The following is a 26,470-nucleotide window of genomic DNA, read 5'->3' as shown; positions in this document are numbered from 1 at the left end:
AGTCCAAGGGGTCGGCGTAATAATGCTCTCTAGACTTTGTTTCAGCGCCATGTCGAAATTCGCAGTGGACAGTCTTATCCTGCATGAAATCAGTATTCATGCCTCGGGGAGCGGCTAGTCACTTACCTTGAAAACCTCGTTGACCGCACATCTCACCCCACATCAACAAATCCGGATTTGGCCTGACACTGTCCTGATAACACATTATCAGGACCATTCAAATTTCAGGACTGTCAGGTGTCAGGACAAAAAAATGACCCCCTTGGATGATTTCGCTGTTTGGTGAGCATAATTCTAACAGGTAAAAACCCAATCTGACATGCATAAACACATGAAAAGTGTTCAGTATGAGCCAGGGTAGAAATGGGGCAGTCCTGACAGTTGACTGTCAGGGCCCTCAGATGCTCAGGAAATTGCAGAATTGCTGATGCAGGAGGCGCTGATGTAGGCGGGAAACCTCGATGCATGGCGGGCATACTCTGGGGAGGCAGTCACAGTCACGCACGGCGAGCCCAAAGCATACGAAAAATCTAGCAAGGTCTCGTTCGCTTTGCAGTTGCGGTTTTAAGTAGCGCCTACTCACGATATCATTATTAACGAAGACGACATACAGCGAGACAGCCTGCTCACGCCTGCATAACTTCTGCAAGGGTCCATGGTTTCATGTGAAACCTCCCCGGAGAGTATTTATATTTCTCCCATTTCGCCCAAAACATGTTCAGTGGTGGCGCAACCTGCACGAGGAAGCACGGCCAAGACAAAAACAATCTTGCGTCGGATCGCTCGAGAGTGCTGTGAAAGTCTACCAGCACTCATGTCCCTTTCGCAGTGGCATCGCGATACTTCATAGCAAGGTCTTCATAGAAACTATATACTAAGTTGGCGGTGTTCTGAAAATGTCAGCTGGCGCGCCCTGAGACGCACGATGAGCATGTAATAGAGAAAGAGCGTCTCTTCTTCGATTGGATATTTCAACGGCAGGTCAAAAGATTGGAGATAGGGGCGAACTTATCGCTGCCAGGATGATTTATAATAATCACACCTGAGTCTGGATATCCTTGATGTTCTGCATCGAGGGCTCGCAGTGCCACCTTGTAATCATTACAAACGAGGATTTTTCTCTGGCTTGTAGATAAGAACGGGTGTACATGGAAGACATTAGTACCAGGAGGTTGCGACAGGTATGTTCTTGACGCGAACATCGTCTGGATCGCGGTAGACCAAATGCTCATGTACGGTATCTCTGTGGTTGTCAATAACGTTGCCAGAGACTCCAAGCATGATGATATTGAGATCGGAGAGGCATGGTCGATGAAATGAGTGATCGCGCATTCCCGTGAATTTACGGTAAAGATAGATACTTTGGAACAGGTAGTGGCGAACGCGTACAAAATTGATACAACCAATTTGTAAGCCTTCCTTACCCAACTAACCCTAGGATCTCGTGTTGACCAACAGTAGACTGCTTACTTGCCAAAGACGGAAAACTTATGGTGAAGTTACCCAAAAAAAACAGAAAAAAACTTATGGTGAAGTTATAGGTTTTAAATAATTTTCGCGTCATTGCGCGGCGCGTCATAGCACCGTCACAGCACCAGACCACGTGACCGCGTAGCTTGCATTGTTCGTCCAGCAGCCACCTCTGTCCGTGGCCACTTCAACCTTCACAACGTGACTCTAGGCCAGATTGTAAACATGGGTATAAATAAAGATGTCCCATTCTCTGACGCTCTCCTTCCTCGACTTTGTTATCTTTACCCCGATTTGACCAACATCTACCACCCTCGTCTCCACCACCTCGACGACTTCTACCTCGACTCCGGCTTCGTTTCAGGCTTCACCATGTCCAACGACAGCGATACCATTTCTGATTACCAAGATGAGCGCGCCGATGTTCTACACCCGCTTCCTACCCACTTTGCGAAACCATCCTCTGACCCGCTGCCATCCCATACCCCGCCGACGACGCCAAAGCGGAAAGCATTTTCCATGCCTACGTGTGGCTGTAAGTCACCTGCCTTACTATATACCTTGCACGTGGAGTCTAAGTCTGCCTCATCGTTTCGTAGCGAAGCCGACGCCTGTCCAGCCCAAGGGCTCCGGTATGCTCAGGACCGGACAAGGCACTATAGATCAGGCCACAAAGAAATATATCGACTTGACCCTGATACCCCACGTGAAGCGCGACTTCACCGTCCTTGACTTCGTCAAGCACGTTTGGAAATACAACCCACAGAAGCTGCTAGATATCCTCAGCAACCGCAACAAGCAGAATTTAAATCTGTCACTCTCGGGTGCTCGCTGTCGTAGGTACTGGGCGAGAGCTCAAATGCACGAGAAGATGATGTACGACGAGCTCTGTGGGATATTTGGAGACCTCCTCCACGCCGTTGATGACCAACGATCCATCCCCGCAAATTTTATCAACATGCGGGAGCACACAGTCGAAGGAAATTATGGCTCTTATAAGCCAGACATTTCCTACTCGGTCATCTCCGATTGTACAAAACAGAGGTGGGAATGGACAATTTCTTGCGTGGAGGTCAAGCGAAACGGAGGAAAGTTCGACTGTGACGTTAAAGGAGATGTCCCAATTGATGTGAATAAATTGAAAGACGTGCGTATCTCGTTCCATGCAAGGAACAGATGGTCCTAACTTTTTCTGGTGCTTAGCTTATTACAAATCCGCCGGTGCGCAAGAGGAAGGATGCTCCACACGAAGAGGATGAGCTAAATGTCGTATCCGAGCGGCCCTGCAAACGAGCTCGATCACACGACGTCGTTCTGCCTGGGGGCCCACAGACACGAAAGCGCAAGGAACCATCTGAGAAATTTGACCAGCTAGAGCCCCAAGCGAAACGATCTCGATCGCATGCGGAGAAGGCAGGGGCAGATGACGGGAAGAAGGCGTTGGAGCCAGAGGTCGACATTGGGGATGCAGAGCAGCTGCCGGAATTCAAGAAGCTCACCGCGACAGAGAGACAAGCGGTGAAGTACGAATTGGAGATGATGTCCCACGGAGTGCGCTCGTACTCTTCCGGACTCACAGCCGACGGCTTGATCGTGCATCTATGGTACGCCGACAGGATGGGCCTGATCAAATCAGAGCCATTCAACTTTGTGGAGGAGCCACACCTTCTGCTTCTGGTCCTCTCAGCGATGGGCTCCGCGGATTTAGTAACGATGGGTATCTCTCCGTTCATGACGTTCGGGCAGTTGGGCTTCCAAGGCTACGACAATGCGTATCTGGAGATACCGGACCAGCAAGCTCTAGACATAAACGGTGATGCGATGGGTGCTCTTGCTTTTGCGGTCGATACCAGTCGGGGTATTCTCACCGACTTTGGAATTGTTGGCCGAGGAACAACCGTGGTGCCTATCAACACAACCGCAAATACTGCACAGTTTGGTGATGCAGCGCTCGTGGCGAAGATGTCGTGGCAGCCACAGGAGCGTGCATCTGAAGCCTCTCTCGTCAGACTTGTCCGTCAGTCACTTGGGAAGAAGAAGCCAGACATGCTGCAGTACATTGTCGACCTCAAATGTTCTGTCACGCGTTCGATGGAGGCGATGGGACTGCCGAGGGCATTCTTGCCAGATGCGCACTTGGACTCTGAAGACACTCGGGAATTAAGACTGCTCGTGTTGACAAAGTACGAGCCGCTGCAATCGGTGTGCAGCGTTGACGAGTTCAAGAAGGTATTCACTGACGTCGTCAGAGGTACGTGGAGACCCTCTTAGCAGATATGCTCTTTGCTGATGATGCTATAGCCCACCATTATGTCTGGAAATATGCACAGGTTCTGCACCGTGATATCAGTGTCGACAATGTTATGTTCCAGCGGAGTGGAGGCGGCGTATGTGGGATCCTGTGCGACTGGGACCTAGCGCTGCATCAACCTGATGGAGACAGCGACCAGCTTGAATTCAAGACGCTGGTGGAAATGCCTGTGAAGAAAGCCTCCGAGGATCCCACGGAGGAGCCTGTACCGACGGACGCAGTTGCCCCAGCGACTGAGGTTGAAGCCAAGGCCACAGACAGACCTAACGATCAAGCCATCGAGAGGCCGGGAAAAGAGCAGCAGGCTGACCAGGCCGCGGATGGAGACAAGACGCCAAAGACGAAACCTCGCTACCGCATAGGCACGGGTCCCTACATGGCACTGGACCTTTTACTCTATGGCAGCATGCCCTACCATCGGTATCGGCATGACCTCGAGTCATTTTTCTACCTGCTGGCCTGGTTCTGCGTGTTATTTGACCCGGACAAGCACACATTCCGAGAAGCGGGGTTATGGGAAGCCAGCACGCTTGTTGACATAGGCAGAGCCAAGAGAGATTTCCTGCACGAACCAGAGGAGTACAAGAAGGTGATGGCTAAAGCTCATCCCAAGTACGCCATAGTCACAAAGACATGGGTCTCCCAACTCCGAATCCTTGTTGCCCGGGCCAATCCGAGTGCTCTCAGAGAACTGCGCAACGAGCGGGCATTCCTGATGGAAAGCGAAGATACAGCAGAGGTTGCGCTCTGTGACAGTGCAATTCGAACGCACATTCGTGAGCGTAATCAAGTGATAACCTACGAGAAGTTCATGCAATGCATCGGCGCAGAGCCTTGAGACCTCACCCGTCTTCGCTTCGTCTTCCGGCTCGCTTTGTCTATTTATTGCGTAAAGTATATGCTTACTTCCAAGAAGGTAGACGTCGCAAGGAATAAGTCTCCATCGCTATAGGACCCACATGTTGTTGCGTGCTAGGCTTAAGAGGCGAGAATGTTTCGCTTAGCCGCATCGTGCTATCCGCTTTCTCCCCTTGGTTCCCGCCACTGGCCAAGTGCTTGAGGAGCATCCGTGCATTCCCTTCAGACTGAATGGCATCCTAATGCGCGATGAGCACAGGCAGGTGCTGCAAGTTGGTGAGCTCTGCATCTCCTAAGAACTGGATGGATTGCCAACTGACATTTCTCAAGCGAGGGAAGACACTGTTTTACCGTCCTATGCCTCAGAGCACGTCAGTTGGCTGTTTTCAGATGGGCATTAACCTGCTCTACCTCTTCCACGACGCCAACGTGGACATGGACGACAACACCGACGACTTCGCGGTCCCAGAGTGAACATGGGCGCTCGTCCACTCTGCCATGGGGGACATTCGGCAGTACTTCTCGGGCCGCTATTTCCACGTACAGGCCAGGCGGGAGTGCTTTCGGCTAGCTGGGAAAAACGGTGCACTTTTGCATGCACCCGTAGACGTTTGGAGAGCACCTGCGTGTACGTTCTGGGCGTCAATTTTATAGGCAGTTGCAACGCTATGTGAGGTCCGAACGCGACATCGCCTGGTTTCTCGTCTTCGTCGGGCGTTACGCGCGCGCGACTGCTACGTCTTTGCCGCCCCGGACAGGTACACCCCCTCGTGGCGGACACCCTACGGCGTGTCCGCAACACTCCCTGGGACACGGTCCGCTACGTGGCGCACCAGCTAGCACAGCCAGAGGACATGGACGGGTCAACCAAAGTGATCCTCCTGTGGCCCAGCCCGGAGCGTCGCTGGCTCCTACTAAACACGGCGTTATCTGTAAGTCGCTAAATCGAAAAGCGTGGTGGGCACGTCGCTGCGCTCTTCGCCGCGGCGCTGCAAGACCTCAGAGAGGTGTACGTATCGTTGGGGCCGTCCTGGAGGCGTGGGCGTATCAGTTTCCTTATAAACGGTTACACCTAGTGGGTCAAGAAGCTGGCACCCAAGCTACGCATTGCGCCGGACGCTCGATGGGTATGTCAGACTTCTCCTGGTCCTACAACTCTTGCACATGAATGAAACAGCGCTCGACCTCTCGGCACCGCTCCGCTACCAGCTCAGGGTCAACGAGGAACACCCGCGTTCAATACGTTCGTGTACGAGCCGCAACTTGACCTCTTTACCTGCCAGTCCTCGGACATCAGCAACACAACGTTCGAATATGTGCGCCGATTTCGTCAACGAATAGGCGCCTTGACGTGCAGATTAACCTGCGGTATTTCGCGATTGTGCCAGATGCAGCTATAAGCTTGTCTCGGGGTACCTGTGGAGGACGGCTGAATCTCAGTTTTGAGGGAAGGGAAGATGTTGAAGATGAGTCTGGGCGAGCTTGAAGTGCCGCCTATACATCTGTAGGAGAGAGCGCCACCCCGGAGGTGTTGGTTGAGATGGAAGTTATGAGGAGGTTCGTGCAGAGTACTGACTTTCAAAGAAATGGATGTTTGTGCGCCAGACCGTATATTTCTGTGTCTTCTACGCCCCGACAAAAGCATGTTCGTCCGAATAAGCCTGCGTCTATCTGGATGTATGCACAACAGTCTAGACAGTCGGTGTTAGTCACAACATCCAGACATCACGGCAGCAGCTGAAGGGCGTCCTCGACGTCGGTCACGCGCTGCACGCGATGTCCGCACTTGCCCTCACATCCTCAGCCCGTAGAACAGCCGCAAGATGCTCAGCCTCTGCTCGCCATCTATACACAGCAGCTAAGTCCACACCACGATGCGCGAACCCGAAGCGGAACTACTCTGAGACGAGCGGGGGCTCAAAGCAGCAGACACCCTCGGGCGAGCGGGACAGGTCTGCAGTCGGCGTGCGTACTGCAGAGAGTTTGAAAGAGAGACGACGGTTCTCATGAGCACATTTCCAGGTCTTCACGCCGACCGCCGCTGCGATCTTCGTCGCGACTGGCGTCGGCCTCTTCTTCTACTTCCGCCACGAGAAGGAAAAGCTGCATGAGCAGCGACGTGCGTGCTCACACCCTCTAATGCACTTAGGTTCTCACATTCTTACTCTTATGGACACAGAAAAAGAGCTGATAGACAAGGACGTCGGGCGCCCCAACGTAGGCGGGCCGTTCTCGCTCACAACACAGGACGGCAAGACGTTCACGGACAAGGACCTACTGGGGCGCTGGAGCCTAATCTACTTCGGCTTCACAAACTGCCCCGACATCTGCCCAGAGGAGCTCGACAAGATGAGTGCTGCGGTGACCGAGCTTGGTGCGTCTCTGCCTCCACAAGCTACTCGCTAGGTCCATGGCGCTGACGGCGGCACACAGACAAGGCGTATGGCCCGATTGTACAGCCGATCTTCGTCTCCGTCGACCCCGCGCGAGACACGGTCCCACAGGTCGCGCGATACGTGTCCGAGTTCCACCCGCGCCTCGTCGGGCTCACGGGCGAGTACGCGGCGGTTCGCGCGGCGTGCAAGGCGTACCGCGTGTACTTCTCGACCCCGCGTGATGCGCAGCCTGGCGATGACTACCTCGTCGACCACTCGATCTACTTCTACCTCATGGACCCACACGGGCGCTTCGTCGAGGCATTCGGGAAGGCGAGCCCGATGGAGGACGTTGTGGAGCGCGTAAAGAAGGAGGTCGGCGTGTGGGAGGAGCAGACGGGGAAGCGGGTGTAGCGGACGTCGGAGGAAGTATGCTTGGCTTATTAGTGTATAATTCGTGTATTGTTTGCTCTGCTGGTCGCAACCTCAACTCCACTATCGCTGTGTGCACTTATGCGCGTGGAATCTGAGAAAGGACTGCTTGCATTCAATTACAAAAGTGGAGCGGAGTCCTCGGCTGCGTAGCCTACTCGTCCTCCGCCAGCGCGGCCGCCTTCTGCTTCGCCAATCGCTTCATCCGGCGCATGTAACTAGCGCGAACGTTCCAGTCAATCCACGTGGAGAGAATTACGGAAAACTTACTCGTCGTATTGGCACCTTTGCACACGCAACGAGAAGCCCACAGTCAGTATATAGATCAATAGACAAGACAAGGAACGCACTTTTCATACGCATGCCGCTCGTTCGTGCATTCCCACGGGAGGTAGTAGTTGTCCTTCCTACAGACGTTCAAGGGGATCAACAGACTGTCCACACCGCCACATATTACCGCGACAATAGTCCACAGGTGCGTTTGTATGAGATGAGGTAGGAGCCGTCAGTCAGAGGGACGCTTCAGGGAGCGCGAGCTGAGACAACGTACGCTGAGCACTGGTCCCGCCACGCGAGAGGAACGCGGGCCTCCTGAAGCTCTGTTTGCGAGGCTGTCGTCGAGGATGGCATGGATGTGTTCGCGGTCCTCCGCGTCGGCAGCCTTGACGCCCGAGTGTGCTCGGGTGACTCACCGTTTTAGGAAGGTGTTGTATTCGACGACACTAGCATTGAGAACGATATCTGGTATTTTCACATAAATAAAAGGCTTCACTACTCACGATACTGTCTGCAGAGAACAAGTAATCGACTTGTTCATATTTCATAAAGAACATATCAATGCCTCCTGGCAATACTTACTAGACTACTCCAACAACTTGAACCGCAACGCTTCGCAGTATCAGATGGCACAGAAACAAACAACCATTAAAACCCAACCAGCAGAACGCTCATCACTGCACGTCGGGCAAGTCCAAAAAAATCCTACGACTCCGCTTAACCACAGACTTCGGAGTCTCGCGCTCTGCCTCTGGAATAGGAAGACTGTGCACGCTCTTTTCGCCCTCCTGCAGCATCCATTATCTGAGGTGAAACTAGCAACGGTGAATACTCCGTGAAATAACGCACAGAGGAGCTATACTTCATGGCTTGTACCTGACGTGCCCCACCCCTGCCGAGGTTGCAGGGGAATTGAATCCCTGTCAAGATCATCGGGTGCAGTTACATTCGACGCAGCTCTGAAAGTCCCCTCGGCTGAGAAACTGCGCATATTGAGCTTGGAGTCCGGTATTGAAGTCATTGTCCTCAGATTCAGAACCAGTCGAGATCCCTGCTCGCGATTTGGAATTAGCAATCGACTCTGCATCGCCTCAACGGTATGAAGGACTCAACAGCTATAGAATACGATGCAGAAAGCCAACTGCAGTAAGAATCGGATCAGTGTCCGCGATCGATCGTGCGAATAAACGCAGACACTAACGGCGCTCCGATGTCGATATATGCACCTCCCAGTACATTGAATACTGTGTTCAAGAGAATGACGACTGGACAAGACAGAGAATTAGCACTATGACTCGACTTGAGATGAATAAGGGCAGACCGAAAATCCTGAAGTTAATATCAGTACGAACATCATCTGGAGATGCATGAACAAAATCTCACAGTCCAAAGAATATGCTGCCATCCCTGTAGAAGATATCCATAATGGGATATGCATGCAGGCGAGAGAAAATTAGTTTGAGGTTAACCCAATTCTTGATACCCAGGTTTTTGGCCAGCTTGTATGTGGTGAGGACATAAAATATACCTGTGGCCGGGAATCAGCATGCAACGTCATCGACAGCTTAGTGAGAAAGGTTACAAGCAACGATGAGACATGGAATCCTGTATGGAAAATCAATGACCGGAAAATGAGCCTTTTCCACAGCGACTAACTATTTAATAGCACGTCGCGACTTACCATGCGGCCAGAGTCCAATCTGGTGCGCTTGTACTTGTACATCCACGAATAGGCAGTCCAGATGGCCTCTCCTCCACCGTGACAGATCGGACGATCAATGTCGTGCAAACTACTTCAATCTACAACCGACATCAAAGCCATTAATGCGACACCATTCAGACACAGCATAACTTACAATGAATTCCGCTGAACACAAGGGTCATTACTTTGCTCTCCCACAGCTAGTCAATCACGCACCAAAGAACAAAAACAACAAAAAAGCCAACACTAAAGAACTATCATCAGAACGTGATATAGCGACGTGAGCGGTTCCTTGAGCTTACTTATTCTTTTCTTCTCGTAGATAGCGTGGATCCGGATTACAAAAAGGAGATTGACCGTAGTTGTGAAGAATACCGAGTTGCTGCTGTTCTCCCAACCTCGGCCTGTCAGCTTGGCGTCTAATCAAGGAGTAGGACGCGGTACTGACAAGGCATTAAACCATACCCACGGCTTACAGCTGATCGAATGAAGATGCACACTGAACTTAATCAGAGAAGATAATAGCAACGTGAGTTCTCACTACTACTCAGCCCAGTTAGCACATGCCAAGGCAGTAGGAGAATCAGAGAACGTACGTTTTCAGACACTGTCAAGCTGAGGGACACTGGACGAATGGTGAGACATTAAGTCTGGCATCTCTATGAATGAACATCTACCATGAATGTAAAATCTACAGGTGAAGATGAGAGGACGGTTCGCCGAAAGGGTGAATGTGCACTCACGCTAAGTTGAACAGTCCATAGTATCTTGCTGCTATGTAAAGAAATTTTGGGAGTGACCACCTTGCTCTGCGCCACAGAGACACATTGGTGTTTACCAAGATGGCTGGATGAAAACACCAACCTCCAAATGAAGTCAACCTGCGTATCACGTTTGATCGGTACAGATTATTCAGGTTCACGAGATATAATAGTACCTCTTGCTCAAGCGTGATAGATATATCGTAAACAAGCCATGTAAGGGCAGCGACTACGAAATAGAATGCCGGTAAGACCAGAATCGGGAAGGAGATCGGGTAGACCACGGACCTGAGGAAAGATCGCTGCGCTGGAGTAGAGTAAGTGTGTGAACAAGGGCTTGAAGCTCTGCTGCGCGGCCGTCCTCGGAAGACATGTTCATGGTCCGACTCAGTGCGACTGCAAGTCAAACTCTTATACTACATACGACAATCAGGCGCCTGAAAACAAGAGATGCGTATACACTTCGTGAAAACACGGCTTCGAAGATAATCCTGAAGTCGTACTGTGACATGTGCTACAAGGAAGTCACGATGTCGGAACAGCTGTGCGTATCAATCCGATAAATGCAGAGCCAAGGTGCTGATGCAAAACAGTGCCAGAGTGACTCTTGGTCCCTCTTCTGCAGCGCAACAAGAATCAACTGTGGGAGCTTTCGTGCGTCAAGGTTTGGGCACCGGCAGGACAATTCAGCTCGGTTCTGTCAGGCCCCATTGAAGTGGCGTGTGAGCGGTTGAGCTATCTACATCAAAGATAACACCGCCTGGCGGTCACGGATCGCCTGCAAGTGTAGCCCCGGCTCCATGCGTAGCATCAACAGCGACTGCCACTCTGACTTTCCAATTATATCAATATTTCGACATTACATATAGGAAAGTAATGCGGGTACGGACCGCTAGATAGAGCTCACCGGCTTATCGCAGCCGAGTTGAGCATTCAGTTGGGTCGACAGAACTCAGAAATAAACCCTGGACCCTGTTCCGGATGGGCGATCGCGCAGGATATGATCACGGTGGGAATGGTGACGAGTTCCGGCGGACCGTCCCATCGTTGAACAGCCCATGTTCTCGTTGATATATGCTCTCCTTGTCAGGCCCGGGATCGAGCGCACTGTTCTGCGATTCAATATTCAGTACCTGCGCACGGAGGACAGCGGAATACTTGCCTACGTTACTGAAACTTTGAGCTTGTTCGCGGGGGGTGCCGCCGAACAGCGGCCCTTTCAGGTTTCTCTGTGTTTGATCAGAACAGACCGATAACACGCACCGCTTTCGAACCCACAGATGGGCAATCGAGTATATCAGGGACCAGTGACGCAGCACTGCAGCACAAGCCGGAAAGTTAACAACGCCGTACTTACAGCTGTACAGGTTCATGCCAGGTTGTCTATTCAGGCTGCCCGTCTACGTCTGAGCCGCACCGGGATGTTCGGTACGCCAAACGCGAGTCCCAGCATCCTACCCTGCATAACACGCTCGCGCCACTGCACCTTCGACTCGCCCTCTCTGAGCGAAACCCCTAGCTCCCAGTCACGCACGAGGAGCGTGAGGAGACACACCGCCTCCGTCATCGCGAATTTGCGCCCGAGGCATGCACGCGGGCCGAGCCCGAAGAATGACAGCTCGCTCTCTGCAATGCCGAGCCAGCGTGAGGGGTCGAACTGCTCAGGATCGGGGAACAGGCTGGGATTGTAGTCTGCGGGTGCAAGATGTGAGTTGCCTTGCGGGGGAACAAAGGACAACACTTACGGAGGCCTATCATGTCGATGATGACTCGCACGCCCGGAGGTAGGACGAGGGTCCCGCCACCGTCTTCAGGGGGAATTCTGAGCGCGACTGTTTCTGTCGTGTCTCGGGTGACCACGTAGCCCGCGGCTGAGAGCTCTCAATTAGTAATGACAGCCCATACAACAGGATTCTATGCTCACGGAAGAGCCGCGCAGCCTCTTGGAAGCAGGCTAGGACTTTGTCCAGGCGAACATAATCTTCAAATGTCTATCGAAAAGTTCATGAAGGCAAAATACCAAGAACTGGTGCTAATGGATGACTTACCGGGTCCCGGCCACTCGGTATAACTTTTTGGATGTGTTTGTACACGTCCTCTTGCTCCTTCTCGTGCAAGGCAAGCATCGCCACCGTTGCCGCAAGAGTATGAGCCGTAGTTTCTGATCATCATCAGTTGTATTGTCATGCAAGTTGATAATAGTCGGAGTGCGCACCGTGACCGGCAAACATGAAAGTAAAGATGTTTCCAATCTGGTCCATGGAGGATGGAATTTATCTCATTTGGAATGAGATGATGTAGACCCATATTACTTACAAGCTCTGACTCCACCAGGCCGTCCTTTCCCTCAGCTTCGCTCGCGGTCACAAGGCGCGTGAAGAGATCACTACCGGCGCCCTCGACGGGATCGGCAGAAGAAGAAAGTTCTTCCTTTTTGTTTGCAACGAAGGAGCTCATGAACACGGAGAGCTGGCGATACGCGTTATCCAGCTCGTGAAGCCTGTCTCACGTTGTAGCGTTCATTCTCAACCAAGTGTGGCAGCTTACTTTTCGATGGGTAGCTTGTATGCCCACCCTGGCGTTGCGAGACGCATAATCGCACCTTCCGAGACGATCGCGAGGGCTTTGTCAAATGACAACCCATCGGCGTCTTCCGTGGACGCGACCCATGTAAAAGGGAGTCCGAATCCACATCTCGTAACAATCCCGAGTGCAAACTGCGAAAATCAGCAGAAAGATAAAGCTCACATGGAAAGACATACCTTGGACAGATATTGATTGATGGAGTCTACGGTGACAACTTGTTTTTGAGGCCAATCTTCTCCGTCAACCATTTCATAATACAGGCGGACCGTTTCCTTTGCGACGAAGGCATACCTGACGGAGGACAGCGGTTTAACCGCCTTTTTGTACAGAGGGAAGTTTAACGCACGTAGCTCCAGTAAATGCAGGGCCGACAACACGACGGTGCTTCCTATACGTATCGTAATTGGATGATACCACGTTGTCTCCCCACAGCCTAATTCACAGTAAACAGTTGTATTATGCTATTACATGATTTACTCACATTAACGCCGCAGTGGACTCGGGAGACTTGAAGAAACCATGGCTAGCGGTCAGAATTTGTTTTGCTACATCCTGAGAGATTGTGTAGACGGTTGGTTCGCCATGCAAAATGGGTACGCATGAGATGGTTTGCTTTCCATAGTACTTGTAAACTGTGCACAATCAGAGTCGGAAATTATGTGGTTGATGGCTACTCACTAGACCTGCGCCACAGCCACTGCCAATTGAGCCCCCCATTCAGGTAACACGTGGGGGTAATGGCACCGAGCAGAGAGAAAGGATTGAATGCACTGCGCAGACCGGGGAGGTTTCCAACCGTCTGACAATACGAGAGCGTCAGAACGGATGTGAACCACGCTGGATTGGCTCACCTTGAGATTTGCACGAAAGCGCAGAATCCGCGTCGTGAGGAACACGAAGAAAGCAGCTACGAATACCTTTCCCCACATCGTGTGGTCGAAGTGAAGGCGAGAGGGCTAATTAAAGTTGGAGAGTGCATGCTGAATGTGGCACGATGTCGGCGTGGAAACGGAAGAGTGCGAATGGCGCTAATATTGGGCGTAGCGCCGAGAGCTACGCATCCATTTTCTGGAAGACATATGCCAGCGGAGATGATGCAGAACCACGCTGGCCAAACGCTGGCGCACAGCGACAGAGCCTCGGAGTCGGACTCGTAGCCACGGGAAAGTGCCGCGAAACTACAGATCACCCGATCAGATCGAGGCACTGCCAAGAATGAAAATGGATTCCGTGCCCAAATATGGCCGGTGTCCTTGCAGACGGTTCTGCGCCCCTTCTCCTGCACCCGTCGTTGTAGACGCTCACTGCCATCTCGAAGTATGGACTTCCCCGTGATGTGCAGAAATGGCCTCTTACCCACGCCTGGAGTCGGTCCACCTCAACCTTGACTTTTGCGCCACATACCTATCGCCCGACACCTCCCCTTCGGACGCATCTACGTCCACACAATGCTTCAACCTGGTGAGCCAGCCTTCACGTACTTTGCTAACTCATTTCACATCATTCTTTCAGAGGATGCTGCCGTGGATGTCTCCACGGAAGACAAGACATTAGCTATCAGTAGTCTTGCAGACAAAAACGTTTCAGAAAACCTTGACGGTACTCACGTCTCAGCGGAAGAGACAGAATCTGCGTCGCAATCTCCTTTGGACAAGAAAATGTGGTCCACCATCAGGTCAGACCGTAGACGGTCACCCTCACAGTACCACACCTGACCAACCACACACTTAGTGCGTTCATGGTCTCCATTCTGCTGGCAAACCTGGATCAGACGATTGTGAGTACTACATTGCAACTCACAATAGGCTTGAACGAGCTTCCTGGCAATTCCATAGGTTGCAACCGCTTTGCCTAGGATTGCGTCTCAGTTTGACAAACTTTCTCAGTCCGCATGGGTCGCGACCTCCTGTAACTCGTCATCTTCTGGTATCTGGGTCTGCCCGCTAACGTGCATGAATTGACAAGATTTGCTCACCTTTGCCGGTCTAATGCTATTCCAAGGCCAGCTGTTAACATTGGCGCCAGCAAAACACGTCTACCTATGCTCTCTCATAGTCTTCGGCATTGGCAGCCTCATATGTGCTGTTGCTCGATCTTTTCCTGTTCTCATCTTTGGCAGAGCGTTTGCAGGAACTGGGGGTGCAGGGTACGCCCTTATACGTTGTTATAGCGCTCACGTTGACTTGTTTGCAAGGGTGGTCAATGCAGTCCTTATTATCATCGCTCAAGTATGTTCTCGTTCGGACTTCATTACGAAAAAACTGACAATGTTAGAATTCAAGAATTGAAGATCGGACCATGCTGTTCAGCTTGCTCGGCATGATGCATGCCTTAGCATCTATCGTAGGTCCACTGATAGGTGCGAAATAATCTGCGGCTCAACATGTCAGGTACTGACATCACTCCATAGGCGGCGCATTCACCGGTTTGTGTATAACTGAACGCTGCTATGAGATGCTGAAAAATCTGTCGTAGACCATGTTACGTGGCGCTGGTGCTTCTTCATCAACCTACCCGTAGGTCTATTGTTGAATTCCATGTCGCCGCCTCTGCTCATCTACATTCAGTTTGTAGGTGTTATCATGGTCGCGGTGTTCTTCTTCCTCAAGACGCGCCGAGCTCTAGGAAGAGAGAGGGACGAACCAGCTCGCCGCTTCGAGCTGTTGTACATGCTAGACTGGGTCGGCGCTGTGCTCAGTCTCGCTGCCGTCGTGGCCCTGCTGCTTCCTCTTCAATGGGGTGGAGCGACTTATGCATGGGATAGCGCAGTGATCATAGCTCTCTTTGTTGTGTCTGGTGTGCTTATGATATTGTTTGTGACTTGGGAGTATTACAAGGGCTCATCAGCCCTCCTTCCACTGCGTCTTTTCTTGAGCCGTACGCAGGTCGGGACCACCTTGGAATCTGTGAGTCTGGATCATAGATAATGTGCAACTGTGATTTATAATTTGTCAACAGGCATTCATTGGGTTGGGTCTCTTGAATGGAACAGTATGTGGAGGTTCTGTTAAGTCCACTGAACAGATACTCATGTCATTTCACCAGTACTATCTACCTCTGTGGTTTGTGCTGACCACTTTGTAGTATTGTCCTAAACTGCCATTAAAATTTCCTGCACAGGTACCAAGCCCAGGGTCACAGTGCAACCAAGTCAGGAGTGGATATCCTGCCATTTATGCTGTCTGTTATCATAGGTAGGCATATCTTGCATTCCTGTTTACATACTAGCTAACATCCTCACCAGCATCAATCGCATCCGGAGCAATTATCAAGGTGAGTGCAGGGGGTGCAATATATTATTTGAGCATGGAACAATGTCCCACAGATGACCGGCCGTTATTGGCATGTCCTCGTACTTTCTCCTCTACTGTGCAGCATAGGTGCAGGACTGCTCTCAAGCCTCACTATCAGTACACCGAACTCGCATGCCATTGGGTTCCAGATCCTTTGTAAGTCATACTGTTGTCCTGCTCCACAAGTTTTCACTGACATTCCGTAGATGGTGTTGGTGTTGGTGCGCACTCGCATAATCAACTGTACCTGGTGGTTACTGATGTGGCTGCTGACTTATAGGTGGTGCTATGCAGAACGTCTTCATTGCATGTCAGGTAAGTATCTGCGCATTGCCTCTCTACATGCTATTGCTGATGACAACGTAGGCAGAGTGGGAAGGCCAAGACGGCCTACTCGCACAGGCGACTACCGTTCTGACTTTCACACAGGTACTGGGCGGCGTCGCTGGAGTTTCGTGCGTCCTTCCCCGCTGCGTCTCGCCTCGCAGTTCGATCTCTGATCTCTTTTTTCCCGCCCATGCTGCCCACATCAGAATTAGCGGCACGATCTTCACCAATCTGCTCCGCACGAACCTGCGGGTGTACGCACCGCAGCTTCCTGCAGCGCTCGTCGTGGCTGTCGAGCAGAGCGTTACGGCGATTGCGGAGGTCGCCCCGGACATGCGCGCAGCGGTCCTACACGCGTACACGTTCAGCATCAGCCGCGTGTTCCTCATCGGCGTGCCCGCAGGTGCGTTGGCCAGTCTCTCGGGAATGTGAGTATGCTCCCATTTGACATCTCATGGAGCTGGGTCGTTCTGTGCGCGGCAGCTAATGTGTCTTCAGGTTGGTCCGGAACATACGCCTGCAGGATGGGAAGACGTCTGAGGGGGTGTCTTGAGGCAGCGTTGTTGCTGTGCAAGTCTGGGTCCATCAATGCTTGTCCCAGTCTTGAAATTTGCATCGCTATGGCAAGGGTTCACAGTGGATGATTAATATTTCTAGACTCATATAGATACCACCTGATGATGGCAGGATGTTGCCAGCAACCTTATGTCATTGTCTCACCGGCTCTCAAAGTTTAGACAAATTGATAACTCAGAATAAGTACACACAGAATGCTCAGGATGGCCAAGGAATTCTGCTTCCGAGGTAGTATCATCGGGTGCTACTGGGATGTCATCACGTCGGGTTCTACCGGCACTGCACCTGTCACTGTCAGCGTTAGGTTTGTCTGGCGCCTACGATGGTGTGAGGTAAAGGTGCTGTAGAATTGAGTCCTCAGTGCTCTATTATTCATATGCTCATGTACTCATGACCTGCCCATGACATGTATAACATGATGGAGCCTTCCTATTAAACCGTGTGTTACGCTGCGCTGTACGCATCGATGCACAGAAGATCCGAGAAGGCAGAACCATGATGGCATCCAGGGTTTCTACATTCATGAACGTCTGATATCACAGGGGTATTGTATAATGTTATAGGAAGGATGTGAGCCAGAATCAAACCCCTGGCGACGAAGCCGCTCCATCTGGGATACAGTGCAAACCATCTCTACTCACACCCACTAGACACGGCAGCGCGGCTCAGCGTCTGGGCATCAGAGTTCTTTTGCACAACGAACAGCGCCATGGGCGTCAATAGCTGGCCCACACAGAATACGGCATCAGAACGCATCGGAAAGACAACACGAACGGAACCCACGCCCAGTCTTCCCGCCTTCAGAATGGTGCGGACGGCGAAATACAGGGACCGATTTCGGTCCTGAGCATGCTCGGCTGGTTCAGCGTTTGGGCCTTCGTTCCACCATGCCCACGATACAGCCTCGATAGGGCGGCCGTGCTCCAGTTCTTCGAGAGTGTGATACCAGGGAACATCATCGACGCGCTTGGCCAAGTCCTCGGAGTGGCATAGAGAGAAGCCAGCGAGACCCAGAGCCGCGGTCGTGTTATCTATTGATTGGACTTGAAGTGGCTGGCCATGAGAGAGGATGGCTTGGCCCAGCTGCTGCCATACTTGGCGATGATCCATGCGTCCTGCGTCCCATGCGTCGGACATGCACCAACGATAGAAAGCAAACTGTGCACAGGGGTAAGTACCGATTAGGGCAATGGCGACAGGAAACAAACACGCAGTACCTTGCCTCCGGGTTTCAGGATTCGTCTTACTTGGCTGCAGGCGGCATCAAAGTGCCCACTACTCTGAAGGCACAGGATCTATCAGACAGAGTCGGTGTTCATATAACAGGCTCACTGTGATCGACTCCACGGAGAACACTGCATCAAAGGAATTGTCTTCGAAGACGGCACAGAGGGTTTCCATTGAGGCTGGTACAATGAAATTAACAGGCGGAGAAAACACAGGACATAGGACATACCTTGAATAAAGCTTACACAGTGGCTCAGCTGAGCATTCTCTGTGCAAATGCGAGCGAGCTCGATCTATGTTTGATAATAGAACAAGTATTCCAGTTCCATCTGACACTGGCACTTACGTTCGACGCGTCCGCGTCAACTCCGACGACATCGACGTCAGAAAAGTGTGCGAGTTCGCGAGCTCTGCCGCCGGTTCCGCAACCAATTTCGAGTACTCGCCTACCTCGCCGCACAGGCAGCTGCATGAAAAGATAATGCTCATGTCGTGCCAGAGCCTTCAGGAGAGGTTCCCCTGGGAATCGACGAGCAAAGTGGAAGTTCGATGTGAGGCCGAGACTGTCTGCCTCTTGCGTAGCGACCCAGTTCCTATACTGGGGAATAATGGAGGACGTCGCAGCGACGGTGAGTCCTGGCCATGCCAGATGAGCGGTGCTACTTCGCCTCTGCAAGTCATTACAAGTACCTAGCGCAATCAGAGTTTGTCGGTCGTTGAGTAACAAACGATACATGCTGCGATGATAGCGTACCGGAGAGGATTTCAGCTTTCTGTGGACCACATTCGAAAGTTATAGATGGTGGAACGTGAGACCTGTCTACGAAGCAGAGGTATAGATGCAATCGATCGTAAAGGATGTAATGCGGGTTGATTTTTCAGGGGGAACGCCCGCCGCCACATGCTCGCTGCGCGGAACTTCTGCGAGATGGAGATATGCTGTAGGGCAAATTCGCGGCGCCAAATTTCAGAGAGATGAGACCCTACTCTATCAGTGAGTGAGATGGGTTCGGGATCGGCCGTGTTCTGTATCCGTTGTGCTGGCCAGCTTGCTATCGTCAGTTGCTATGTCACAATATAGCACGTTGCACAAGAGTTCACTGAATCTTATTGAGGTGCATGGTATGCTGACAAGTTCAATTTGGGTCTTGCGGAGTCTTTCCGGGATTAATGTCCTGCTATGTGCGAGTAGGTTTTGATTCGAACATCAATGCCCTTGTGCGACACTACTAATGGTGTTTTGGGCCTCGCGGTCTACTAACAGTGTTTTGGGCCTCGCGGTCTACTAACGGTGTTTTGGCCTCACGATCTGACAACATCGGAATTCTGAGCGCCATCAGGTCATGCCCATCTTACAGTGATTGTCTTCTCTGTCGCTCAGTTGTGTTCCAGTACGGAAGCCCATAATGCCAACCAATGGTGCGTCGCTGATACTGAAGCTCATCAACCGCTGATTCGGACTTGTGCAACAGATTGTCGTGCCTTGCAATCGTCCAAGGTTTGTAAATGGCTCGTTTATCAAGACGCCGTGAATATGAAGGCTTGTGGATATAAAAGATAACCCTACACAACATGAGGACAAGTTCCAGCGTGTTGAAGTCCGTGTTCAACCCTCAGTGCGACTCGGAGATGCAAGCAACCCTAGAAACATACCTGCCTGCGACAGTTCGGTTTTCACCTCAGGCGATAGTCGCTCTGGTCATCGCAGCCTTCCTTGCTCTGTTATACGCGAAGAAGACGTTGGCTGTCGTCTCCGACTCCGGGCGCGATGCGAAGAGGCCACCCCTCGTGCCCTCCGGATGGCCTTGGCTCGGCAATGCAATACAGTACGCGTACAATCGCATAGAATTTGTGCAGCGGGCTCGGTAAGTTCTGCAGTCATCTCACGTATCATCTTACGCTCATCCACTCCCAGGGAAAATCACGGACCTATTTTCAGGACAACGCTTGCCGGCCGAGATGCGACCTTCATGACTTCTCCATCTTTTATCGCCGCACTCATGAGGCGTTCTCAGCAGCTCTCGTTTTATCCGATCCGTGGACTCGTACACACTCGCACATTCAAGATGTCGTTCGATGCAGCGACCTCGCCAGAAGTCGATGACCAGGTATATCCTGTCGCATTCCACCCTTATTATTCAAAGGCGCTCATGGGAGCCACTACTGCCGTCTTCGGTCCGCTGCTGTTGGCTTCACTCGAAGCTCTCATCGACCATTCTGCTTCCACCTTCGAGATGCGTCTGCAGGACCTCATATTTCCTGCCTTTTTCCGATGTTCATCACGCACGTCCTTCGGAATGGGATTCCCGGCGGACGCTGCATTGCCGGAATTCTTGGTCTTCGACAAGGGATTCACATCGTTGTCATCAGGACTGCCTACATTTTTCTTTCCCCGGTACCAGCGAGCTCGTGACAACCTCCTCTCCATCATCCACACACATCTAGAGCCCTGCCTGTCAGACGGTAGCAGCACTGGCCCGGACCCAAACCTAGCGTTCGAGGTTGCTATCGCCATGCGGCGCGCAGGCTGGAGCCGAGAGGACACAGTCGGCCATCTACTGGCATTCCTGTGGGGTTCACAGGGAAACACGATGTGGCTGACATTTTGGTGTCTGTCGTACATCCTCGTCGATGCCGCCTGCATCGCACGCATCCGGAGCGAGCTTCACGAGGTGCTGCAAAGGGACTGCGGAGGCAGTATCAAGCGCTTAGTTGCTGCGGACCCTGCGATTCTGGAGGCCTCCAACTTCCCGCTGCTGGAGTCAGCGACGAAGGAGACGCTGAGGTTGTGCTCTGAGTTCATCATCGCGCGGGTCGCAAAGGAAGACACGATCTTCGATGTTCCGGGCCAGAGGTCTTACCATGTCCCTGAGGGCGGGTGGGTATTTGGGTTGCCCACGTTCGTCAACCTCGATCCAGATGTACATAGCGCCCCCACGGAATTCCGCATGGATCGCTTCCTGGAGGACGATGGGCACACCGCGCCCAAGTTCTACAAGGACGGCAGGCGTGTCGATACCAATCTCATGTTCTGGGGAGGAGGAAGCCATGCTGTAAACCCTTCCTTCGTAATTGATTGTTTTATGGCTTACAATGCTGTCAGTGCAAGGGTCGTTTCGTTGCGGAGTATGAGGTCAAGCTGTTCATCATCTTAGTGATATCTCTGATGGACCCAACTCCGGTTGGGGTCGTGAACTGCTCGGACGGGGCATTCGTGAAGGAGCCTCTGGTCCCGAAACGCACCGAGACTCACATTGGGGTTTTGCACAGCGACAAAGATTTAGTTATTTGCTGCACCTCGCAGTCGGCGCAGCATTCACAAGTCATATAACATCTTCGACAGTATGATAATCTCGCGAGTTTACTAGTAGAAGTTCTAGTATCAGACCGGGTTTAAGACTTACTTGGTTATATGTACTGCTGTATATCAGGTGTAGGCGCGAAGTACTTTGTGTCGGTTCAATTGCCATGTTTTGCCACCACCAAAAAACTTGAGTCCACGCTGGGTGAGAGGTCCGCTTGCTAAATTTGAGTCACCGCCTGACTCAGCCCTATGTCCAATTTTCATCGATCGAGAGGCGTGCAGTCATCCGTAGGCGTAGACTTACATCGGAGTTTCGAATTTTGCACAGTGACAAAGATTTAGTCATTCGTTGGGCCACGCGGCCGCACTCACCCTAAATTACATGGAACGTCAGACGTGGACCCTAGTGTCTTATCATTGTCTATAGGAGGTTTCCTTCTCTACGTGTACTGGTACAGAATATCATTTTGAACGGCATACGGTTTCTATCATCAAGTATCATCATCAAAGGTCGTCGTAAACGTTCAATGCTCCGAGCGCCGGTGCAATGGGATGGAATAGGTTTCCGTACCGTCATGCACATTCGAAGCAGCTCTGAATGTCCCTGGGGCCACAGAGAAGCTGCGCATCTCAAGCGTGGAATTGGGCGATGCGCTTATCGTCTTGAGATTCAGAACCAGCCGCGAACCCTACCCTCAAGTCAATGTCACAGAATAGCTCTGCCTAACGATAGAGCGTACTGCTACGGAATACGTTGCAGAAAGCCAGCTGATATTGATGGCGGATGAGTATGCGGACCAAGTCAATCGAGAAGGTAAAGACTAACGGGGCTCCAATTTCGAGGTACGTTCCTCCGATCACATTGAACACTGTGTTCAAGAGGATCACAACTGAGAATACAGTATCAGCGAGATACGCGTAGGTCCAAGATTCATAAGCGCTCACGAAAAATCCTGCGCACAACAGTCAGCATGAGAACGGAAGATTTATGTGTAAGATCTCACATGCCGAAGAATATACTTCCATCCCGATAGAAAACATCCATCAAAGGATGGGCATGTAGACGTGACAAGAATAGCTTCAGATTGAACCAATTGTGGACGTCCATATTTTTGGCCAACTTGTATGCGGTTAGTATGTAGAATATACCTGTAGATGGAACCTTCACATGTAGCACTGTCAGACAGCTCAGGGAGATGCTTACAAGCCACAATGAGACACGGAATCCTTAGCCAAACACGGGCCATATCAGCAAAGATCTACTGCTTGCACGGCGGGGCTCACCATGACATCAAAGTCCAATGAGGGACAGTTGAACTCGAACAGCCAAGGATAGGTAAGCCGGGCGTCCTATCGTTGATTGTCACAGAATGCACGGTGAGTGCCGTACATATCACCTCAACCTCCAATAGATGTCAGGGAGGACCTGAGTAGTGTTTACGCAGATGAACCCACAATAAACTCCGCTAAGAGAAGACGTCATTACTACAATCTCGTGAAGCTAGTTTACTACGCACCAAAGAACAAGAATAAAAGAAAAGCTAGCACTGTGGAGCGATCAGATAGTAATCTGGGAATACAAGTTGCACACTACGGACGTACTTGTCTTCTTCTTTTCGTACAGAGCATGCACCCGCAATACAAAGAGCATGTTAACAGTGGTAGTGAAAAAAACCGAGTTACTGCTGTACTCAGAGCAGTTATGTCAGCTGGAGGTACCGTTACATGGACAGCCGCAAACTGACAAGCCATCAAACCAAACCCATGCCCGGCAGCTAATTGGAACATGATCATTCCCAAGCTCATGAGAGGTAAATGAAACCTTACTACTAAACTAACACTCAGCGCATGGACAAAGGGTACGAGCAACTCTAACTCACGTCTTCTGAAACAGTCGAACTAAGAGACACTGTATCGGAGATTAGACGAAATAGCATATATCGTTGATAGCAGAATTACCGCTGATGTAGTAACTGCAGAACAGGGTGAGAGCCATTCGCGTGCAGATAGGTATGTTTACTGACGCCAAATTGAATAGCCCGTAATATCTAGCGGCTAGGTACAGCACTTTTGGGAAGGACCATCTCGCTCTGCAGTGCGGTATTGATACAAGGATAGCTAAGGATCGCAAATCAATGCCTACTTCCAAATGAATTCATACTGGAGCAGCAAGTCTCTTAGTATAGTTAATCGTCTTGAAATCGGTGCGTACCTCCTCTCCCAGGGTGATAGTGATGTCGAAGACCAGCCACGCGAGAGCTGCAACTGCTCATCTAACATCAGTGAACAGTGAGAGGCAAGTGATCGATGCATACGCCCACCTGAGGAGAAGTAGATACGCTGAAGCGTAGAAAGAGTTCGAACTAGTGTTTGCAACTCTGCTCCTTGTGCGGAAGACATAGCCGTAGCGTTTCTCTCACGATTACGGATTGGGCTCTTATATCTGTCTGACAAGCAGGCGTCTAGAGAGTTGGAGCGTATGATCTGTACTCTGTGTGGCAAGAAATTGCGAAACTCACAGATAACGGTGCCTCTGCATTGGAGATTGGATAGCGAATCAACGACGGTAACTTACTGGGAGCGCACTGCAACTGTCGATATCAATTCAGCGAGTGTTCATCAGTATGGGACAGTGTCGGCCCCCTCTCTGACAGGACGAGATCATACCGGACTCAGCATTTGCGGTAAGATTAACTCGAAGCCGATGAGGCTTGACGCCTGAGGCCTGAGGCCTGAGGGCCTAAGGTCCCATATTCTGGAATTTGCTATGATATACTTCTCCAATGGGGCATCGCATGGCAAACTAGCTCTGCGTCAGGTTTGCCAGTATTCTGGCCTGCGGATACCGACGATAGACTGGAGGCGCCAGCTGCATCTAGTAACCCTGTGACCTGGAACACCACCATGGCATAAGGGGACTCTTCTGCCCGCGCTGACGCCAACCGCCCGAGCGGTTCCTGTCAGGCCGGAAGATTTGCCCTATTCTTTCCGGATCTACTGTTGCCATCTTGTCTGGCGATGGAGAGTGCATTTTTGTCCTTATTCCTATGTAACTGAAACAATCATGAGTTCTATCAGACGCAAGCACTAGGTTTGGCAGGTTCTACTGCGAAGCAACACTTGGCATGACTCGGAGAAACGAGAAGCAGTGAGGTGTCGCAAGTTTCCGAGTCTGATACGCCACCACGACCTATGATTAATATTAGATAGAAATCAAGAATAGCCTGAGGCTCTCGCGGGTTCATCAAGTACCGCAAAGTACCTGGCTCCTTCGAGTCTAAAGCATCCCGATAGTGACGAATATGGGAACTGTCTCGCGTATGTCAACGGGTTCGACAGACAAACCCTAGGGTAGGGTACCATCTCTTGTGAATTTTCGCACCCCGAATTTGCTCAAGCATAACGACTCCTCTTCATCTCACAGATGTTCCGAGTCTGCGCAGCGAACGTGTCGCACGGTGGGCGTTCCCCATGAAAAACCAACCGGCATTTACGCCGTCAGCATCCTCATTTGTCTTGGCGATCGATTCTAGTACACATGCTTCGTAGACAGGTCTCACGTTTCACGACCTATAACTCTCGAATGTGGCCCAAAGTAAGGCTGAAATCCCCCTGGTACGCTACCATCCATGTATCGTCTGTTGCTCAACGACCGACTAACTCTGGTTGCGCTAGGTATTTGTATTGACTTACAGAGGCACAGTTGCATAGCTCATCTGGCGTGGTCAGGGCTTACCGTGGCTGCGACATCCTCTATCATTCCCCAGTATAGGAACTGGATCGATAAGCAAGAAGCGGACAGTCTCGGCCTCACATCGAACTTCCACTTTGCTCGTCGATTCCCAGGGGAGCCTCTCCTGAAGGCTCTTGCACGACATGAACACTATCTCTTCATGCAGTTGCCTGTGCGGCGAGGTATGCGAGTACTCGAAATCGGTTGCGGAACTGGTGGCCGAGCTCGCGAACTCGCACACTTTTCTGACGTCAAAGTCGTCGGAGTTGACGCGGACTCGTCGAACGTAAGTGCAAGTTGCTCACGGAGCTGGAATCTTTGTTCCATTCTCAGATCTAGATCGAGCTCGCTCGCATTTGCACGGAGAATGCGCAATTGAGCCACCGTGTCAGCTTTACTCAAGGTATGTACTCTGTTCTATGTATCCCACGCCTCGTATTCCATCGCATGCCAGCTTCGATGGAAACCCTCTGTGCCGTCTTCGAGGATAATACGTTCGATGCGGTATTCTCCGTGGAATCGATCACCGTGAGCTTGTTTACAATGTGAATGCTGCCTCTCCGTCTGATAGATCCTGTGCCTTCAGAATAGTGCGCACTTTGACGTCATCTGCAGCCAAGTCAGACGAATCCTGAAACCAGGAGGCAAGGTATATGTGTTTGTTTCCTGCTGCCGTGTTGTAGTTAGTGCTTACCACTGCGCAGTTTGCCTTCTATCGTTGGTGCATGTCCGATACATGGGACGCAGCGCGCATGGACCATCGCCAAATATACCAGCAGCTGGGCGAAGCCATCTTCTCTCATGGCCAGCCACTCCGAGTCCAGTCAATAGAGAACACAAACGCGGCTCTGGGGCTCGCTGGCTTCTCTCTCTGCCACTCGGAGGACCTCGCCAGGCGTATCGATGACGTTCCTTGGTATCACACCCTTGAAGAACTGGAGCACGGGCACCTTGATGAGGGTCTATCGTGGGCGTGGTGGAACGAAGGCCCGGACGCTGGACCAGCTACTCAGGCTCAGGCTCGAAACCAGTCGCTGGATTTCGCGATCCGCACCATCCTGAAGGCGGGAAGACAGGGAGTGGGTTCCGTTCGTATCATCTTTCCCATGCGTTCTGACGCCGTATTCTCTGTGGGACAGCTATTGACGCCCATGGCGCTATTTGTTGTGCAAAAGAACTCCGATATCCAGCCGCTGAGCCATGCTGCCATGTCCAATAAGCGTGAGTAAAGATGGTTTG

At 51.5% G+C, this 26,470-nt stretch overlaps 10 protein-coding genes across 10 annotated transcripts; 5 read left to right on the top strand and 5 right to left on the bottom strand.

The window, feature by feature from the left end:
* Positions 1-1,695: 1,695 nt before the first annotated feature.
* Positions 1,696-4,619, top strand: SCP_0201970 (predicted protein; the record flags this gene model as incomplete). Its single annotated transcript, XM_027754112.1, has 4 exons — positions 1,696-2,005; positions 2,070-2,617; positions 2,674-3,721; positions 3,772-4,619. 4 exons carry the CDS (start codon positions 1,696-1,698, stop codon positions 4,617-4,619), a joined length of 2,754 nt encoding a protein of 917 aa, XP_027609913.1.
* A 1,606-nt stretch (positions 4,620-6,225) lies between these two features.
* Positions 6,226-7,428, top strand: SCP_0201960 (Protein SCO1, mitochondrial; the record flags this gene model as incomplete). The annotated part of the gene is made up of 5 exons (XM_027754111.1): positions 6,226-6,284; positions 6,349-6,604; positions 6,662-6,758; positions 6,819-7,013; positions 7,073-7,428. The coding sequence occupies 5 exons, from the start codon at positions 6,226-6,228 to the stop codon at positions 7,426-7,428; spliced, it is 963 nt and encodes a 320-aa protein (XP_027609912.1).
* Positions 7,429-7,600: 172 nt separating this feature from the next.
* Positions 7,601-8,076, bottom strand: SCP_0201950 (predicted protein; the record flags this gene model as incomplete). Its single annotated transcript, XM_027754110.1, has 4 exons — positions 7,601-7,664; positions 7,717-7,731; positions 7,797-7,880; positions 7,997-8,076. The coding sequence occupies 4 exons, from the start codon at positions 8,074-8,076 to the stop codon at positions 7,601-7,603; spliced, it is 243 nt and encodes an 80-aa protein (XP_027609911.1).
* A 502-nt stretch (positions 8,077-8,578) lies between these two features.
* Positions 8,579-10,564, bottom strand: SCP_0201940 (hypothetical protein; the record flags this gene model as incomplete). The annotated part of the gene is made up of 17 exons (XM_027754109.1): positions 8,579-8,773; positions 8,836-8,863; positions 8,924-8,987; positions 9,044-9,051; positions 9,106-9,250; positions 9,305-9,327; positions 9,404-9,522; positions 9,579-9,589; positions 9,641-9,670; positions 9,727-9,809; positions 9,873-9,928; positions 10,021-10,049; positions 10,102-10,115; positions 10,168-10,233; positions 10,289-10,305; positions 10,362-10,414; positions 10,474-10,564. The coding sequence occupies 17 exons, from the start codon at positions 10,562-10,564 to the stop codon at positions 8,579-8,581; spliced, it is 1,032 nt and encodes a 343-aa protein (XP_027609910.1).
* A 1,008-nt stretch (positions 10,565-11,572) lies between these two features.
* On the bottom strand, positions 11,573-13,700 carry SCP_0201930 (predicted protein; the record flags this gene model as incomplete). The annotated part of the gene is made up of 12 exons (XM_027754108.1): positions 11,573-11,877; positions 11,931-12,056; positions 12,110-12,176; positions 12,234-12,346; positions 12,401-12,437; positions 12,502-12,685; positions 12,733-12,902; positions 12,948-13,062; positions 13,118-13,204; positions 13,253-13,403; positions 13,450-13,570; positions 13,623-13,700. The coding sequence occupies 12 exons, from the start codon at positions 13,698-13,700 to the stop codon at positions 11,573-11,575; spliced, it is 1,554 nt and encodes a 517-aa protein (XP_027609909.1).
* Positions 13,701-14,219: 519 nt separating this feature from the next.
* Positions 14,220-16,944, top strand: SCP_0201920 (Efflux pump roqT; the record flags this gene model as incomplete). The annotated part of the gene is made up of 20 exons (XM_027754107.1): positions 14,220-14,232; positions 14,284-14,446; positions 14,503-14,548; positions 14,607-14,679; positions 14,737-14,917; positions 14,966-14,999; positions 15,046-15,130; positions 15,182-15,196; positions 15,247-15,287; positions 15,339-15,677; positions 15,730-15,762; positions 15,817-15,833; positions 15,892-15,965; positions 16,016-16,044; positions 16,097-16,220; positions 16,271-16,285; positions 16,345-16,379; positions 16,431-16,519; positions 16,598-16,819; positions 16,890-16,944. The coding sequence occupies 20 exons, from the start codon at positions 14,220-14,222 to the stop codon at positions 16,942-16,944; spliced, it is 1,683 nt and encodes a 560-aa protein (XP_027609908.1).
* Positions 16,945-17,600: 656 nt separating this feature from the next.
* Positions 17,601-18,666, bottom strand: SCP_0201910 (predicted protein; the record flags this gene model as incomplete). Its single annotated transcript, XM_027754106.1, has 6 exons — positions 17,601-17,690; positions 17,751-18,125; positions 18,185-18,247; positions 18,300-18,373; positions 18,424-18,487; positions 18,541-18,666. 6 exons carry the CDS (start codon positions 18,664-18,666, stop codon positions 17,601-17,603), a joined length of 792 nt encoding a protein of 263 aa, XP_027609907.1.
* A 934-nt stretch (positions 18,667-19,600) lies between these two features.
* On the top strand, positions 19,601-21,525 carry SCP_0201900 (cytochrome P450; the record flags this gene model as incomplete). The annotated part of the gene is made up of 5 exons (XM_027754105.1): positions 19,601-19,613; positions 19,667-19,692; positions 19,752-20,059; positions 20,110-21,247; positions 21,298-21,525. 5 exons carry the CDS (start codon positions 19,601-19,603, stop codon positions 21,523-21,525), a joined length of 1,713 nt encoding a protein of 570 aa, XP_027609906.1.
* A 497-nt stretch (positions 21,526-22,022) lies between these two features.
* Positions 22,023-24,177, bottom strand: SCP_0201890 (hypothetical protein; the record flags this gene model as incomplete). The annotated part of the gene is made up of 20 exons (XM_027754104.1): positions 22,023-22,187; positions 22,239-22,266; positions 22,325-22,388; positions 22,444-22,451; positions 22,503-22,647; positions 22,703-22,725; positions 22,783-22,901; positions 22,954-22,964; positions 23,016-23,045; positions 23,101-23,183; positions 23,244-23,327; positions 23,379-23,397; positions 23,458-23,471; positions 23,523-23,588; positions 23,642-23,658; positions 23,711-23,763; positions 23,820-23,960; positions 24,018-24,031; positions 24,085-24,089; positions 24,166-24,177. The coding sequence occupies 20 exons, from the start codon at positions 24,175-24,177 to the stop codon at positions 22,023-22,025; spliced, it is 1,101 nt and encodes a 366-aa protein (XP_027609905.1).
* Positions 24,178-25,391: 1,214 nt separating this feature from the next.
* On the top strand, positions 25,392-26,460 carry SCP_0201880 (predicted protein; the record flags this gene model as incomplete). The annotated part of the gene is made up of 6 exons (XM_027754103.1): positions 25,392-25,517; positions 25,571-25,634; positions 25,686-25,759; positions 25,818-25,880; positions 25,936-26,310; positions 26,371-26,460. 6 exons carry the CDS (start codon positions 25,392-25,394, stop codon positions 26,458-26,460), a joined length of 792 nt encoding a protein of 263 aa, XP_027609904.1.
* Between the last annotated feature and the right edge of the window lie 10 nt (positions 26,461-26,470).

Source organism: Sparassis crispa, assembly GCF_003851025.1.
Source record: "Sparassis crispa DNA, contig_000001F, whole genome shotgun sequence".
Taxonomy (NCBI): Eukaryota; Fungi; Basidiomycota; class Agaricomycetes; order Polyporales; family Sparassidaceae; genus Sparassis; species Sparassis crispa.
The sequence above is the reverse complement of the archived record's forward strand: the minus strand, read 5'-3'. Positions and strand labels throughout refer to the sequence as shown.